Source organism: Penaeus vannamei, chromosome 40, assembly GCF_042767895.1.
Source record: "Penaeus vannamei isolate JL-2024 chromosome 40, ASM4276789v1, whole genome shotgun sequence".
NCBI lineage: Eukaryota > Metazoa > Arthropoda > Malacostraca > Decapoda > Penaeidae > Penaeus > Penaeus vannamei.
The window spans coordinates 18,088,576-18,103,575 of NC_091588.1; the positions used below are offsets into that span (position 1 = coordinate 18,088,576).

General features: G+C 39.5%; 1 protein-coding gene across 2 annotated transcripts in view; it reads right to left on the minus strand.

Moving 5' to 3' along the window:
* Window positions 1–11,135: 11,135 nt before the first annotated feature.
* LOC113820474 (distal membrane-arm assembly complex protein 2) overlaps window positions 11,136–15,000 on the minus strand; it is an 11,827-nt gene continuing 7,962 nt past the window's right edge. For both annotated transcript variants that reach the window (XM_027372796.2, XM_027372797.2), the window contains exon 6: window positions 11,136–11,974. In XM_027372796.2, the coding sequence (XP_027228597.1) occupies window positions 11,809–11,974 (166 nt within the window). In that variant the 3' untranslated portion in view covers window positions 11,136–11,808. The remainder of the gene's footprint in view (window positions 11,975–15,000) is intronic.

The window sequence follows — 15,000 nt, forward strand, 5'->3', positions numbered from 1 at the left end:
GTTCCAGTGGCCAAGTCCACTCGCTCGGTTGCTCGCACACCGTCTTCTGTCCTTCTGCACACCTACGTCTCCACTGCACGGCAACCTATTCTTTCGCACTGAGGGAGTGGACTTAACCCCTGGAGTGCCGAGTTGACTTAGGCTGTGAGCGATGCTTTCCACGACCTTTTTCCTTTATTTAACGCGTTACCATTCATGCCTGCAGATTATTTCTTGTACCAACCACTATTACTTTTTGTCCTCTACAAGAATATCATCTTCAATTTGCGGTCCTACTGCATAGATTTTCCAATATTACATTTTTTCATGCATGGAGAACATCAATTTGTCATTGCGTGGACGGATCTACAGACGGATGATGAAACAAGTGCGCAGAAATGTCAATACAGATTGTGAATTCTTACCTATTTTCATTCACTCGGTTGAACTACCCTCATAAAGAGGAACTGGGGCTGATGGGCTGGTCCTGTTGAACCCCGCCTTGCGGTGGTTATAACATTGCCTCTTGGATGAAAAGAGAATGCAACAGCGATTCAGTAAAAAAATTGATAACTATCACACGATGTGTTTTGGCAGAAACTCGGACTTAATGCTGGGGCATTTGACCCACTTACATGTCGTACCACAATGTGTCAGTGTTCTGTGTATGGATTTGTAGGTCGTATGGGTCTACAAAGTTTCCAAGTTATTAATACTGATGTTTGTAACCACGATGTAGGTTTTTGTAGGCAGCCCATCCATCAGTGTTTAGGTTTATTTCTTAAATAGGGGTATGAGTGTCTGCACTCCGGTCAATGTCCAGGAGTGGGACAGTGAATTTCTTTTTACTGACATGCTCAATACCTCCAAAGACCTGCACCTGGCTCAACTGTCTGCTTCTGTTATACTCTGACCACACAAGCAGTTTCTCGTTGACTTCAACAATTACACTGGGACCTCCTATTGAATTTTGATTTTGTAACCAATTTTGGGTTACTTCAGAACAAAAACTCCAATCTACGCTACTTGGTTTCATGATCAAATTTTCAATTGTGTAACAGTGGGCTTAACATAACAGGCTCTGAGACTTGTGTCCATTAACTTTGTTCAAATTAAAGTACATTCAATATGAGTTAGAATCCCTCAGTTGCTTGCATATGTTTTTTTTATCTAAAAGGCGGTTCAGGAAATTTACCTGTACCAATAACTTTGAATGTTTATCTCGGTAACAATTACCTTTGATTTTGAGATTCTAATACAATTGTTGCTACCTTGATCAAATTTGGAAAAGTTGGTACATTTTCTCTACTTGTCCAATATACATACCTGTGGCATATGATTGGTTTATATTTTACGTAAGACTATTGGCTCTGGTGACTTGTCACATGCATTTGATGTACAGAAAGGTTTTTATAAAGTTTTGCATGCAGTTTGTTGCAGCATAAAGCTTTTAGAAATTCCAGTGCAAATATGCATATGTCTTTTGCCCCTAATTCGGGGGGAAACTCCTCAACTTGTTCAATTAGTGAATATTCAATATTTTGATTAGGTTTCAGTTTTCTGCCTATACGTAATTATCCTCAACTTGTATGTGTGTGTGTGTATATATATGTTTTTTGTTTCTATATTTGTCTTGTAAGGGCTGTATGTGAAACTTTAAGTCATTTGCATATTGCTGTAACAAAGTAATTTTTTGTTAATAATTTACAGGACTGGTCATATAGTTCATCTTTCTCAATAAATTTTAGAGGAATGTTGGCCTTTGCTGAAGTGCCATGAGAATCTCTTGTATTTATCAGGTGTTAGGCCTTTTATGATTGTCATACCTTAAGTGTGATCAGTGTTAGTGCTTAGCTATGCCATTATTTTCAAATTTGCAAGTTATATTCCTTTGATTTATATAGTTGAAACAGGAGGATTGAGTTCATACATACATATATACCTAAATTGTGGGCTGTGCTTTCCACAATCTCTTCTTTCTTCTGATTTTGCCATTAATATTTGCAAATTCTATCTTTACCGACAAGAACAAATTTTGTCCTTTACAAATATGCAATTTGCCGAAGCTGTAATACCTGTATAGATGAACTACTTTTACCTTCAGATTGTTAATTTTGCTTGTACTCTTCCAGCCGGTCCTGCTCTAACCGTCATGGTCTGATCAGAAAGTACTCTCTCATGATGTGCCGTCAGTGCTTCAGAGAGTACAGCGGAGACATTGGCTTCAAGAAGGTGAGGAGGCTATAAGGGCAAAACTAAATGTTTTTTAAAGTTACATGTTCATGTATAGTAAACAACGGTCCTTAACATATCCTATGTAGCCATTACAAATTTTCAGTGGTTTTTGACATTTTTAGAATTAAATGATCATTTGCAAAGAGTTTGGTGTGATTGATAAATATAGATTTGAGAATAGAAAGTAGTGTATAAATATTGTGCTATATCATGAAATATTTCAATACAAACCACTTTGGATTATATATTTTATGCATTTTACAAGTTTTGCTCTGAAACTAATGAAAATATGCAGAAACAATGCTAAAATACTTTTCTTCTTTTTCAGCTGGATTAATTCAACTCCCTATGAAATAAAAAAATCAATAAAAATAATTAGTATTATTTCACTGTCATTAACCTGGACAGCCAAGAAATGAAGCTTAGAATTAATGCTTTAGATTTAAATGCTCTGGGTGGCTGCAACATGTCAGTTTGCCCAAAGTATATTTTGGTAATGTGAAGGCAGTTGGGTGTTACCACTGGTAGTTCTTGAAGATTGAGGAAGTTGTTGATTTAGTATGACACTGAAGTTCTTGGTAAAATGTATTACAACTTGTTTCATACATCATTTACCCAACATTATAAAATGACAGTAGATAGTTCTAGTTATGTGAATGTGAAAATACAAGTAATAAGAAAATGCATCACAAGTTATTCAATTTTATCAATCCATTTAAATAATAAATTCGGTTTGTTGAATCAAATATGAGCAATATCAAACTGCAGGCAGCTTAAACCATTACTGTCAGGTGCCTATTTCAACCCTTTCTTTGATATTTTGGAAAAAAATCTAATGCTTGTAATGTCAGTTTTATTTATATTAACTTTAAGTTGTAATCCTGTTAAATACCAATAGCAATTAATAACTTACTGACCAAGCCCATATGGAGCCATCTGTATGTAAACATAACTTGAAACCAAGGCATGCACATTTTACATGTGACTATATTTTTTCTTAATGCTGCCATGGACCTTGGCCCTCAACTCCTAATTTTGAAAGGTAATTTATTCCCCTTTCCTTTTCCTTCTCTTCTCTAACACCTCCTCCACTTCCTAAGGTGTGAGAGCAGTGTTGAAAGGGGGGGGGAGCTTAGGAGACGGAGAATAAGATCTAATGCAGGTATCTCCCTTGCCTAGGGCCTCAGTCCTCAACTCGACTAATTTTGCATGGTCTTTTCTCCCTCCAGCTCTCTCATTTCCGTCCCTTTTCCAACCCCTTCTACTATCTACTTCCTAAAGTGTAAGAGCCATGCTAAATGGATGAAAAGCTGACTTTGTGCCAGTCTTGAACGGCCTGAGGCAACCATTGGCACAATATTCCCCTGTTTTGTTGTTTAGCCCTTACCTCTCAAGGGGACCCTGAGGTCCTGAGACTTGCATATTTCCCCAACATAGCCAAGGCTTCCCATGGCCAGTAATGAAGTAGTAATACCCATATTAGAGGCAATGGGGCTTGCCCATTCATCAAATAGCCCCACCGATTCAAACTCTCCCGGCTCCCCGGCCCCAGGTTCTCCTTTGACCACGACTCTGAACACGATGAGGACTACTACTCACTTCTCAACTTCATCCATCAACTAGTGTATTACCCTCCCAAGCAGAGACTCGATCTCCAGAAAACATTCCTACCCTTCCAACTTCCCCAAATTCATCAACTCTACCCCCACAACCTTGTTCAGCAAACACCCAAACCTCCCTTATTACTACCTTACAGCCTTATTCTCCATCTCTCCATAATACTATCCCCCACAACACTTCCGCTTCCACACGCCCCCGTCCTTCTATCACCACCAACCCTGCAAATATCTTGTATACTCTATTTAGCCCAGCTAAATGGGACTGATTTTTCGTGATCCCCCCTACAGCTCCTTACTCAGGCAACTCTTCTCTTTCAACATTGTCTCCAAAAACATGTAGGCAGTCCCTTTCCATACCTGATGCAATTGCTCCCGTCTCGTAACAGTCAGATCTGAAGCTGAAGCACTTGCATTATCAAAACTGATCTCTCTGGTAACCACATCCCTGCAGAACCTCATCTAACTCTTAATACTTGTACCGGAACGGTCTCCCCAGCAAACTGCCCAGTTGATACCAAAGATTGGTCAGATTGTGGAGAAGACTTGCTCGGCTGCCTCAAAGACCAGGATGTGATATCAGTACATTGCTACTCCATTCCTCCTAGAGGTCATAGAAAGAAACCCACCAACATTGCTAAAATTACTTGGTACACATGACCTTCCCATTCGTATCTACATTGGTGGACAATCCCTCCCTGTTCAACCATACCAACCTCCCCCCCGTCAATGTCAAGATTGTTGGCGATTTGGACATCCTGCCAAACATTGCCGTTCCACAGACCAATGCCCCCTCTGTGCCCAACCCGGTCATAACAGATCAAACAAACACGCACATGTGCTAACTGCAGTGGCCCCCATAATGTATTTTATAGAGGCTGTCCCACTTACAAGTTCGAGTCTGAGGTAACAGTTCTCAGATACCTCAAGATGTACCTACACCCTCCCCTATACCTACTTATTTCCCCACTTTCACCACTTCCACTTCCACTTCTACATTCAACCTCCCCTAGTCAAATTCTTTTGCCACTCTAAATCCAGACACCCCAATCTCAACTACAGCCCCAACACCATCACCCCTCCCTCCCTGCACTACCCGCAGTAGACAGACAAAATGTTCCACTTCTTCCCCTACCGCACACTCACCTCCACCTATCTTTACCTTTACTCCTCAAATACCAGTCTCCTCTTCCCCCCCTCATAAGAAAACCTTTGTCCTACAAAACTCTCCAACAAACTCCACTGCAGAAACTATGGAAGACATTCAAAGCTATATGCTTGAGACACAAGATCCCATAACTCATGCTCCCTCCACACTTGAAGTGATTGCCGATATTCATACCCCTCCTACTCGTATTCCCCTACACCCCTTCCTCCTCTTCCCTCAACACAACCTAACCCCCTCAATTCCGTCCACCAACGATATCCATCCTCCCGATACCCATCCTTCTGAAATCCATCCCCCTCTTACTCACAGCACCCCTACACCCCTTCCTCCTAGTCCTTCCCAACACAACCTACCCCTTTCAACTCCAACTATATGCACATTCTCCCTCCCGGATACATACGGGAATCACTCATGTTACAACACCCTCTAGCTCCTTCCCCCCCCAGATTCCCCAACACGTACCGACGCTTTCACTCATAAAATAACTAAGATATAGCTCTCCTACATTGGAATATTCGCGGTTTCTTTTCTCTCAGACCAGACCTACGTCATATCCTTGCTGCTTATAACAACCTGTTCTCTTTCCTCAGATGCATGAATATCCTCTACTTGATCTAATTCCCTTGCCTAAACTACCATAACCCTTTCCCTCATGAACACCCTTACCCATCATCAGCTTTCCAACATTACTCTAGATAGTTGACGCATAGCAACTATCACTTGACATCACCCTTTACTATACTTTCCTATAGTGCTATATGACCTTAGATGTCTAGCACATTTATTTCGCTTTTCACCATTAACCATTAACTTTCCCTGTTTCTTTTGTTAATCCCCTTTCGTCCACTTCCGAAGGTGTGAGAATCCATGCTGAAAGAATGAACAGCTGGCTTTATCAGTCCTGAACAGCCTTTTTACTCGTTTTGCTCTTCCCTCTTTACCCTTTTTACTGCCATACTGACCTACAGCGCTCTGCAGCCTTTGACATCCAAACGATTTTGTCCAAAATGTTACCTTGCCATTACCCTTGTTGCTGCAATATTTTATCATAGTGCTGTATGACTTTTGATGTCTGGCACATTTGTTTTTGGCCATTAACCATTCTGGGAATCCACCAACATTGTTCTATGAACCAAAAACTTCCTTGCATGAGGGCTTTGCCCATAAACCTCTCCCTATTGTTATATTTTGAATGTGCTCAATAAATAAAATATCTTCACCATTGCCAAAGATAACATGCCTAAACCTCATCCATCCTCCAGTTCCCATTCTTTCTACAGTTAAAGTAACTATCGACATCCATTCATTATCCCACTCAGTGTTCTTTTGGTCAGCTCCATTTCACCAGAGCCAATACGTAAGCCCTCGCACGCTTACGTATTGGCCACACATGCCTATCTAATGTCACACTCTGACCCACTTCAATGACCCCTATGTAATATCCCTCTTTCAGTTCCACATATTGTTGTCCTGCCCACACTTTACTACCGTACCTCTGCTTTCCCCCACCTATCCTCGCTTCACCGACCTCCCAACATATCAGACATTGTTACAGAATCTCAGTTTCTGCCTTGACAACCTGTTCTCCTTCCTCAGATGCATATATAGCCTTCACTTGATATAATCCCTTACCTAAACCAGCATAACCCATTCCCTCATCAAGTCCCTTACCCATCTTCAACCTTTCAACATTACATAGTTGACGCATAGCAACTATCACCTGTCATCACCCTTTACTATACCTTCCTATAGTGCCATATGACCTTAGATGTCTAGCACATTTATTTTGCTTTAACCATTAACCCACTTGTGTTCCCCCTGCACCCCTTTTTCCCACTCCCTCCAAACACATCCCATCCCTCCCCTGCTTCAATTATATCACTCCCCCTCTCCTTATTATTCCTTCCAATTTCCCCTGGATACACACACATGTGACCCTATGTTACAACAACCCACTTACCTGGATTCTCTCCCTCTTGTATTTTTTCCCCTGAAACTGATCTAATCATCTTTAAACTCATTTTCCCTTTTGCTAATCCTACCTTGCCCAACTAATACCCTTGCAGAATCCCACACTTCTTCCTTTGACAGCATTGATCTTATTACCCTTGTTATTTCCTACCTTCCTGAATTGCTATACGACTTTTGACATGTAGCACATTTAATCAACCCCTCTCTTTACCACTTTAACTGTAGCACCTTTCTATGGTGCTATATGACATTCTAGCACATTTATTTTGTTATAACTATTGACCATTTTCACTGGAGCTCTGACACTATCTGTGGGGTGATTATGTTGTGATGGGTCATTTTTATATTTTAGGGAAACACTGCACACTTCAGAACACAAGTGAGGAATAAAACTACAATTCTTTAAAACTGAGAGCAATCTTTGTCAGCAACAGTTTTCCTTCCATAACATTATTTGATAGGAATTTGTACATAGAGTTGGTAACAAAATGCTGAGCAGTTTGATCAATACATCAAATTTTGATGTATGTATTCCCTGTCCACAGGATCGAATGGTGCCAGACAGACTTTGTCCATTTACCTGGAAAAGTATGCGTTGCACCCTTGTGTATACATGGTCCCTTGGTTTGCCCATCGGTTTTGTGGTGACATGAAGCAAGTGCTCATTAGGACAAAGGGGTCTTGTGGTTAAAGGTTACAAACCTAAATAAATGTGCTAGACATTATAGATCATACAGCACTATGGAAAGGTGGAGTAGTGAAAGGTTAGAATGAGGTTAATTGACAATAATATGTGCTACATGTAATGTATAGCAGTTCAGGATAGTATGGTGTTGGAAGGGATAAGGAGGGGTGGGGGTAGATAGGATAAGTAAATTGTCAAATAAAGAAGTCCTTAAAGATAGGAATTAGCAAAAGGAGAAAAGGAAGTTTAAGGGGGATCAGATGAGTTTAAGGAGAGAAAAGTCAGGTGGAAGAGAGTTCAAGGATGAGGGTTGTTGTAAGTCATTTATATCCATGGTTAAGTTGAAGTGATAATGGGGAAGGAAGATGGGTGATGTAGGGGGGACAGGATGTTGGGAAGGAGTGGGAGGAATATGGGTTGGATGATAGATGTCAGCAGTTACTTTGTGTGTGAAGGCAATGAGGGCAGAGAGATTTAACGATGGATACATGTTATTCTGGGTCTTGATTAGATAGTTTTGAATGTCTTCAAGAATTTTTGGTGCAATTGGTTGGGAGGTCTGAGAAGCAAAGTTTTCTTATGAGGGCTAGAAGAAGGGACAGGCATTTGCGGAGGAGAGGGAGGGTTGAATTAGGTAAGGAAGCGGTAATAGATAATGGGGTAGAACATTTAGCTTTTCTTGTGTTGTGAGTTGAGCGAGGAGGAAGAGGGATAGGTACCAAGGAAGTATCTGGAATAATAGAGTTTGGGGTGTCTAGATTTAGAATGGCAATAGAATCTAACTGGAAGAGGGAGAAAGCAGGGTAGAAATGAGATGAGTAAAAGATGCTGGAGAATGTGGAAACACCTTGGAAGGGAGGGAGAGGGGCAGAGCAAAGGACAGTATTGGAGTATGGAGTAAGAGAAAAAACTTCTCTAATGCTTCCTGTCTGGCCTTGCATAAAGTGAGACAAAGACTGAATCTGAGAATTGCCAGCCCAGACACAAACTGGTAGGTAGGGCAACCCTTATAAAATACACTTGGCACATGTGCGTAATTGTGCAGAGCAGTTTGATCAATCATGACCGCGTTGGGCACAGAGGGTATCATGTTGTGCGGTGATGTATGGCAGGGTGGCCTAGACGCCAACAATCTTGAAATTGATGGGGATAGATTGACTCAACCAATATAAACATTAAGAGGTTGGCCATGTCTATAGAGAGTAATCTTGGCAATATTGGTGGAGAACTTACAGTGCCCTCTAGGGGGAATGGTGTATCATCAGAAGAAGGGTACTTTGCTTACTTGTTTTTAGAAGAGAGAGTTGTCAGAGTAAGGGGATCAAGAAAAACTGATCCCATTTGGCTAGGCTAAACAAAGTACTCTAAAGGTTTGTATGTAGAGGTGGGGGATGTAAAAAGGTTGTGATGCATGAAAGAGGGAGTACTCCTAAAGACGCGTACACACTTGTTGCACGTATCGTATCATCGTTGCGTAGCAGTGTGGACGGGATAGCATTGCACCGTTGCGTGTCAAAATATGATGCAAACATACACAACAGGCTTGATCCGCCATTTGTCGGTCTTTTGCTGTCAGATCAAAGGAATGATACACAACTCATTAACCCTTGTGTGGTCGGGTAGCTTGGCATAGTCCCATTATACATTCAGTGTTGTCGTGGACTTTTTTTTTAGAATTTTTCATTTTACTGACTTGATTTTCATGAATAAAAATACACGCGGCCGCAACCAACTGCACATTTGCACTCTTGGCTATGATCACAAAGAAACTGAATGACACTGTTGCACCACGGAATGATGATACGCGACAAGTGGGTACAATACCCTGTTACACCGTAACTTATCTCTTGATGACACGCAACGATGATACAGTACGTGGAAATGAAACAATTGTGTACCCCCCTTAAGAGGTGAATAATATTAGGCTGTAGAGTAGTAACAAGGGAGGGGTGCGGTTAGATGATGAAAGTTTTAGGGGTGAAAGAGATGAAGTAGAGGATGGTGGGAGAGGAAAAATATTTACTAGAGGTTGAGTGGTAATAGATATTGAGGAGGAGACAGTAGTTGTAGTAGTGTTCTGGGTCGTAGTCAAAGGAGAGTCTGGGGTTAAAGCATTGGGGAATTTAAATCTGTGGGGCTAGTTGGTAAAGGGACAGGCCACAGTGCCCCTAATAAGGTTATAAATCTTCATTACTAGCCATGATAAGCTTGGAGTATGTTGGGGAGAGAAACAGTCCACTCCTTAGGATTCTTTGAAAGGTAAGGGTTAGACAATTAAAGGGGAATACCATGCCAATGGCTCCCCCAGACCGTTCATAACTGGCACAAAGTCAGCCTTTCATCCTTTCAACACGGCTCTCACACCTTAGGAAGTGGATAATAGAAGGGGTTGCAGAAGAGAAAGATGGAAAGGGGAAGAAGAAAAGACCATGCAAAATTAGTGAAGTCGAGGTCTGAGATCCATGCCAGGGGTGATCCCAAGCATTGGGTCCCAGTCTCCATCTCTTGGGCCCACCCACCCCACAGCAACGAAGGGTATGGGTGGGGTGGGGGGAGTCCTGTGAACAGAAAAGGGAGTAAAATGGGTAATGGGAAAGGAATGAGAGATGTACATGGAGGAGGGGATTTTGGCACTTTGAATGTAAAGGGAATAGGAGTAAAGAACTGGAGTGTGGATGAGGGAGAGGAGCATTCTCTAGGGTCATGTTTAGGAAGTTTAGGATGTCCTCTAAGAGTGTCTGGATGGGAGTTGGTTGGAAGAGTCTGAGAAATGAAGAGGCAGATATCCATAGAGCAGAAGAGGTAGTTGTAAGAGACAAAGTGATATGAAAAGAATGTTGAGATTACCTGTTGTAACAAATTAAGTGAGAAAGAGGTAAGCACCAGGGAAGTGGTAGAGACTGGAGTATCTGAATTTACAATAGCAAAAGAAATTGACTGAAAGATAGAGGGAGCAGAGATGGGATGGTTAGGAGTAGAAGAGTTACTGGGAGATACAGTTAGAAGGGAAAGGAATAGAGGGAGAGACAGTCACATGAGTATCTAGAGGAAAAATTGTAGGCAATGCAATTCTATAAAGTGCATTAAGGAAGCCACCACAATTGGCAAATGTGCATGACTGCAGAACAATCTGAAGGTCATGACCAGGTTAGGCACATAGAGGATGTATTTTGGGAAAAGAAAAATATGCATTGTGTACCTGTATAGGTCCACTAATAAGCAGAGGCTTAAACTCAACCAGAGTGCCTTTTTATGCCCATCCCAGTGTGAAATTATCACCTTTCTCCCACATATTTTGAGGATAATACCGTGACTTTTCTTTTGGTGTGTCTTTTTTCCTTCCTTTTTTTAAGCACATCCTGAGATATGGCTCTCATTCAGCTACCCTCTAGACTGAGTTGTGGATTACACTTCATGGGTAAAACAACAGCTGTGCCCACTGAAGTTATCAATAATAGGCTATACAATCAAACTTAAGTCAGTGGCCTATTTAATCCAAGTGAAAAAAAATATATACAATATTTACAGTCACTATTGCCATTTATTAAATTTCTCTGCATCAAAAAACCTTAATTCTGCATATTTTTGTGCTTTTCCACACTGCATCAATATCAAGTTTTTGTAACATTTCTCTTCAATCCATAGCAGAATATCAATATATTTTTTAAGACTATCCATATGGACATATCTGCCTGTAATATTAATGACTTTTTCCATTCTTTAATTCTTTTTGTAATCAAGAGATTCTCATTACATTTTAGTTAGTTGATTCGATTACAACACACAGCCCTTTGTAGGAATATTTACAGCAGATTCTTTTATATACAATATAAAACACAACCTAAATGTACTTATTACTCCTATATCTTACAGTATAAAGCAGCAATATTCACAAATTTTGCAAAATCGCCACATAGGTGGCCTACATTTATATAAAACCAATTTTCTACTTTACATAATTGCAGGATGACAATTTCCTTGCTTTCTTTTAAATTCATAAATAGCTTTAGAGGAAAAGAGTTTGGTAGTACTTGTTACACACCAATAATCAAAAATAGGATTTTCAAAATACTCAAAATAAAACCTCAACAGAGAGCCACTAACTCGGCTATCTGGAGCCTTGCAACAAATTCCACAGCTTTAGAGAGAGAAGTTTATAATAACTGATCTTCATTAACCGTTGATTTTTGTAAACTTGATGTGTCCATATAATCAATTCCAACTATCTTAATTTCTGGTAAAATGTCTTCAAGCAGTAAGCACAGTAACTGGATGTCTCTAATATTTTCTAGTCCATTGATATGTAGACTCCTTAACTCCCTGAAAAGATTTTTAAAAAGAATGTATGAGTAACCAGGAGAAATAGAATTAATCTTGTAATACATTTAGGGGTCATCCATAATTTTCATCATTATCACAAGTGTACAAACCATACGCAAGGGGAGGGGGTTAAGACTAGGTATACTATTTTTTGAAAGTGAAAAATGATAATCCGTTAGTGGGCAAATCAGCAGCCACAATGTTTCAAATTTCGTGCCACGTCAGTGTTGCTAGCAGGGCATGCCATTTTTCCATAGAAGCAATTCTGGCATTTTCTAAACATTAGATGATAAAGAAAACATATAAATGATAAAATTTAACCATACACTATAATAAATGGATAAGTATTAGATTACAGTTACAGCGCATAAGGTCAGAGTCATGATTATAGGATTCCCTGCATTACTTTCTTGTTTACTGCACTGCATAAAACAATATACAGTGGAACCTCATCTACTGGGCAACCACAGTACCGCGGACATCCCAAAATTAACACTAGATTTGGCCAGACTGGAATTAAATACTAAATAATCCTATCAATTACAACCCCGGTCCCAAAGGCACCCCAGTGTTGCGGACAACGGACAATGTTTACAGTTTGAAATGCCAACTGAACCCCAATTAACCGACCACACAGATCTGCGAAGACTACACTGAGGGCTGGGAGGAGTGTGTAGCTGAGGAACAAAACCTAGACCCAGAACCAGAGGAGCCAGTGTCAAAGCCAGTAAAATCAACAGTAATCAGTGTGTTCCAAGCCATGTCCATGATCTGTGAGATACAAACATTCTGGCACTGACCGCAACCTGAAGGATCTGCTCCTTCCTCTCCATGAAATGGAATCTCAGTTTGAGACCGTTGCTGTTTCTTCAACATTACAGAGACATCCATCAGACTTTTTTATGACCCAGAGACTCTTAACAATTCTGTATATGTATGCATTAATTTTGCCATTGTTAAATGTTTAAAACTTCTAGTTAGTGATGTAATATTGCATTTCTCATGCTTTATATCTTTTTCAAATAAAATATGCTAGTAATTCTATGGTTTTGCTTTTGCTTCATATAAAAATAAATACTGATAAAAATGATAAAGGACTTTTCATACAAATAAGATCACAATAAAACAATATGCAATATTTGAGGTTTGACTGACTCAACACCCTGAACCTCAGTACTAGGGTCACCCCTCTATTAAGACCAAAATTGCTCAGTCTAGATGTTGGTCTCATTAGTAATGTTCAGCTGTACAATAAGTACATTATTAAGCCAATAGTATTACAACATTCAACAACAAAAAATGCACTTGCATCTCAATAGAAAATGTATTAGATGTATAACTTAAGAAAATGTAACACTGAACCTGTAAACTTTATTTATCTAAAATGTATACAACTATTCATGGGAGTGTGTTGCAGGGCTGATGTTTAGTCACTCTATGGGACTGTGGCTCTGACTTTGTTGATGCCCAGCTGGAAGACCCAGCTGAAGTGACATCAGATGAAATTCCTGCCATGATGTTCAGTTTGCCACAAAATATCATTTTAAACCAGATTGGTTTTAGCAATTTTCATGTTTGACTTATTTAAACATGTGAAAATATTTCAACTTTGCTTTAAACACTTCATTTGCATCAAACCATCTGTAGTCTTAGAGAAGAACAAACTAACAGCCAACAGAAAAAAAATCTACAGGCTCTTCGTATTGTCCTGTCATCAGACTTTATTCTAATACAGTGAAAAAACAATATAGCAAGACATGGATTTATTTTCCATTCATTTTTTCATAGAATCACATAATATGAATCCACATATAGATAGGGATACCTTGATCCATCATCATTTTTGGACCGCTAACATACACTTTTCAGGGAGGAGGGGGCTTGCTCAAAAGTCTTGTAGACTTGTGATAATGATGAAAATTATGGAAGACCCCTTAGTGGTAATATCTGATTTTTCATGTTTTTGTGATATGTTGGAATTACTCAAAAATTTATCTTAAATTCACAAGACTGTCTAACCTGTTTAATAAAACAGGACTGATCTTTTTTTTTCTTTACGTATCACTACAAATCACCTTTTCTTTCACATGGTTTTAACCTGTGGAGTCCAAGGCACAACTCAGGCTGCTTAGTGTTGAGCTACAAGTTACGCTTAATTTTTTTTCCTTTTCCAAATGATGCCATGCAATGCTTATTTTCTTTAAAGAACAATAATGAGGTAAATTATTACACACACATGGTGGAAAATAGTAACAGCCCCCCACAGGTCAAATATATTTGATAATCATATTACCTGTATAATCTATCAACTTCTGTATGGTCTTTGGATAGAAACAGTTAAAAATGGATGACAAAGCACCACAGACCTTGCTTACTTAACTGTTCGCTTGTACACATGGCCATAGCTTCAATGGAATTCTAACTTTACATGCATTGTTCTAAGCCACCACTAACATTACTTTCTCTTGTCATTACTAGCAATGTTAAAAAAATACTTGCTTGATAAGAAAATATTTTAAAGATATTTTAACCAGTTTAGATATCTGAGCTTTTTTTTTTTTTTTGCTGTATGTGCCCAAGACTAAAATAAATGCTGTGCACTGTGTAATATTTCCAAATATTAGTTATAAAATAATAAAATTACACTACATGAAAAGAAAATACGTTCAAACTTTTCCTAGGTACAATACTATCTTCATTATCATACCCTCCTAAATACTGCATTACCCTTATTATACTTTCCTATTTCTAAATCCTCAATTTGCCTTCACTGTTTGGCTGAATATACTATTTCCAAATGGTGCAAAAATGCTGAAAGTGTAACAGGTGGGTTTCATAGTTCCTATTTCCTTGCCATTCTGAAGATGGTAAACACAGTAAAGGTGCAGTTCAACTGGCCATATCTTTGTATAGGACCTGAATTGCACCCAAGTGCCCAACCAAGTGTAGTGTTTCAACTGCTAAAAGCACCGACATACAGACCAAACATGCCTCTCGCTTGAGTAACACTGCACATAGTACTTCTC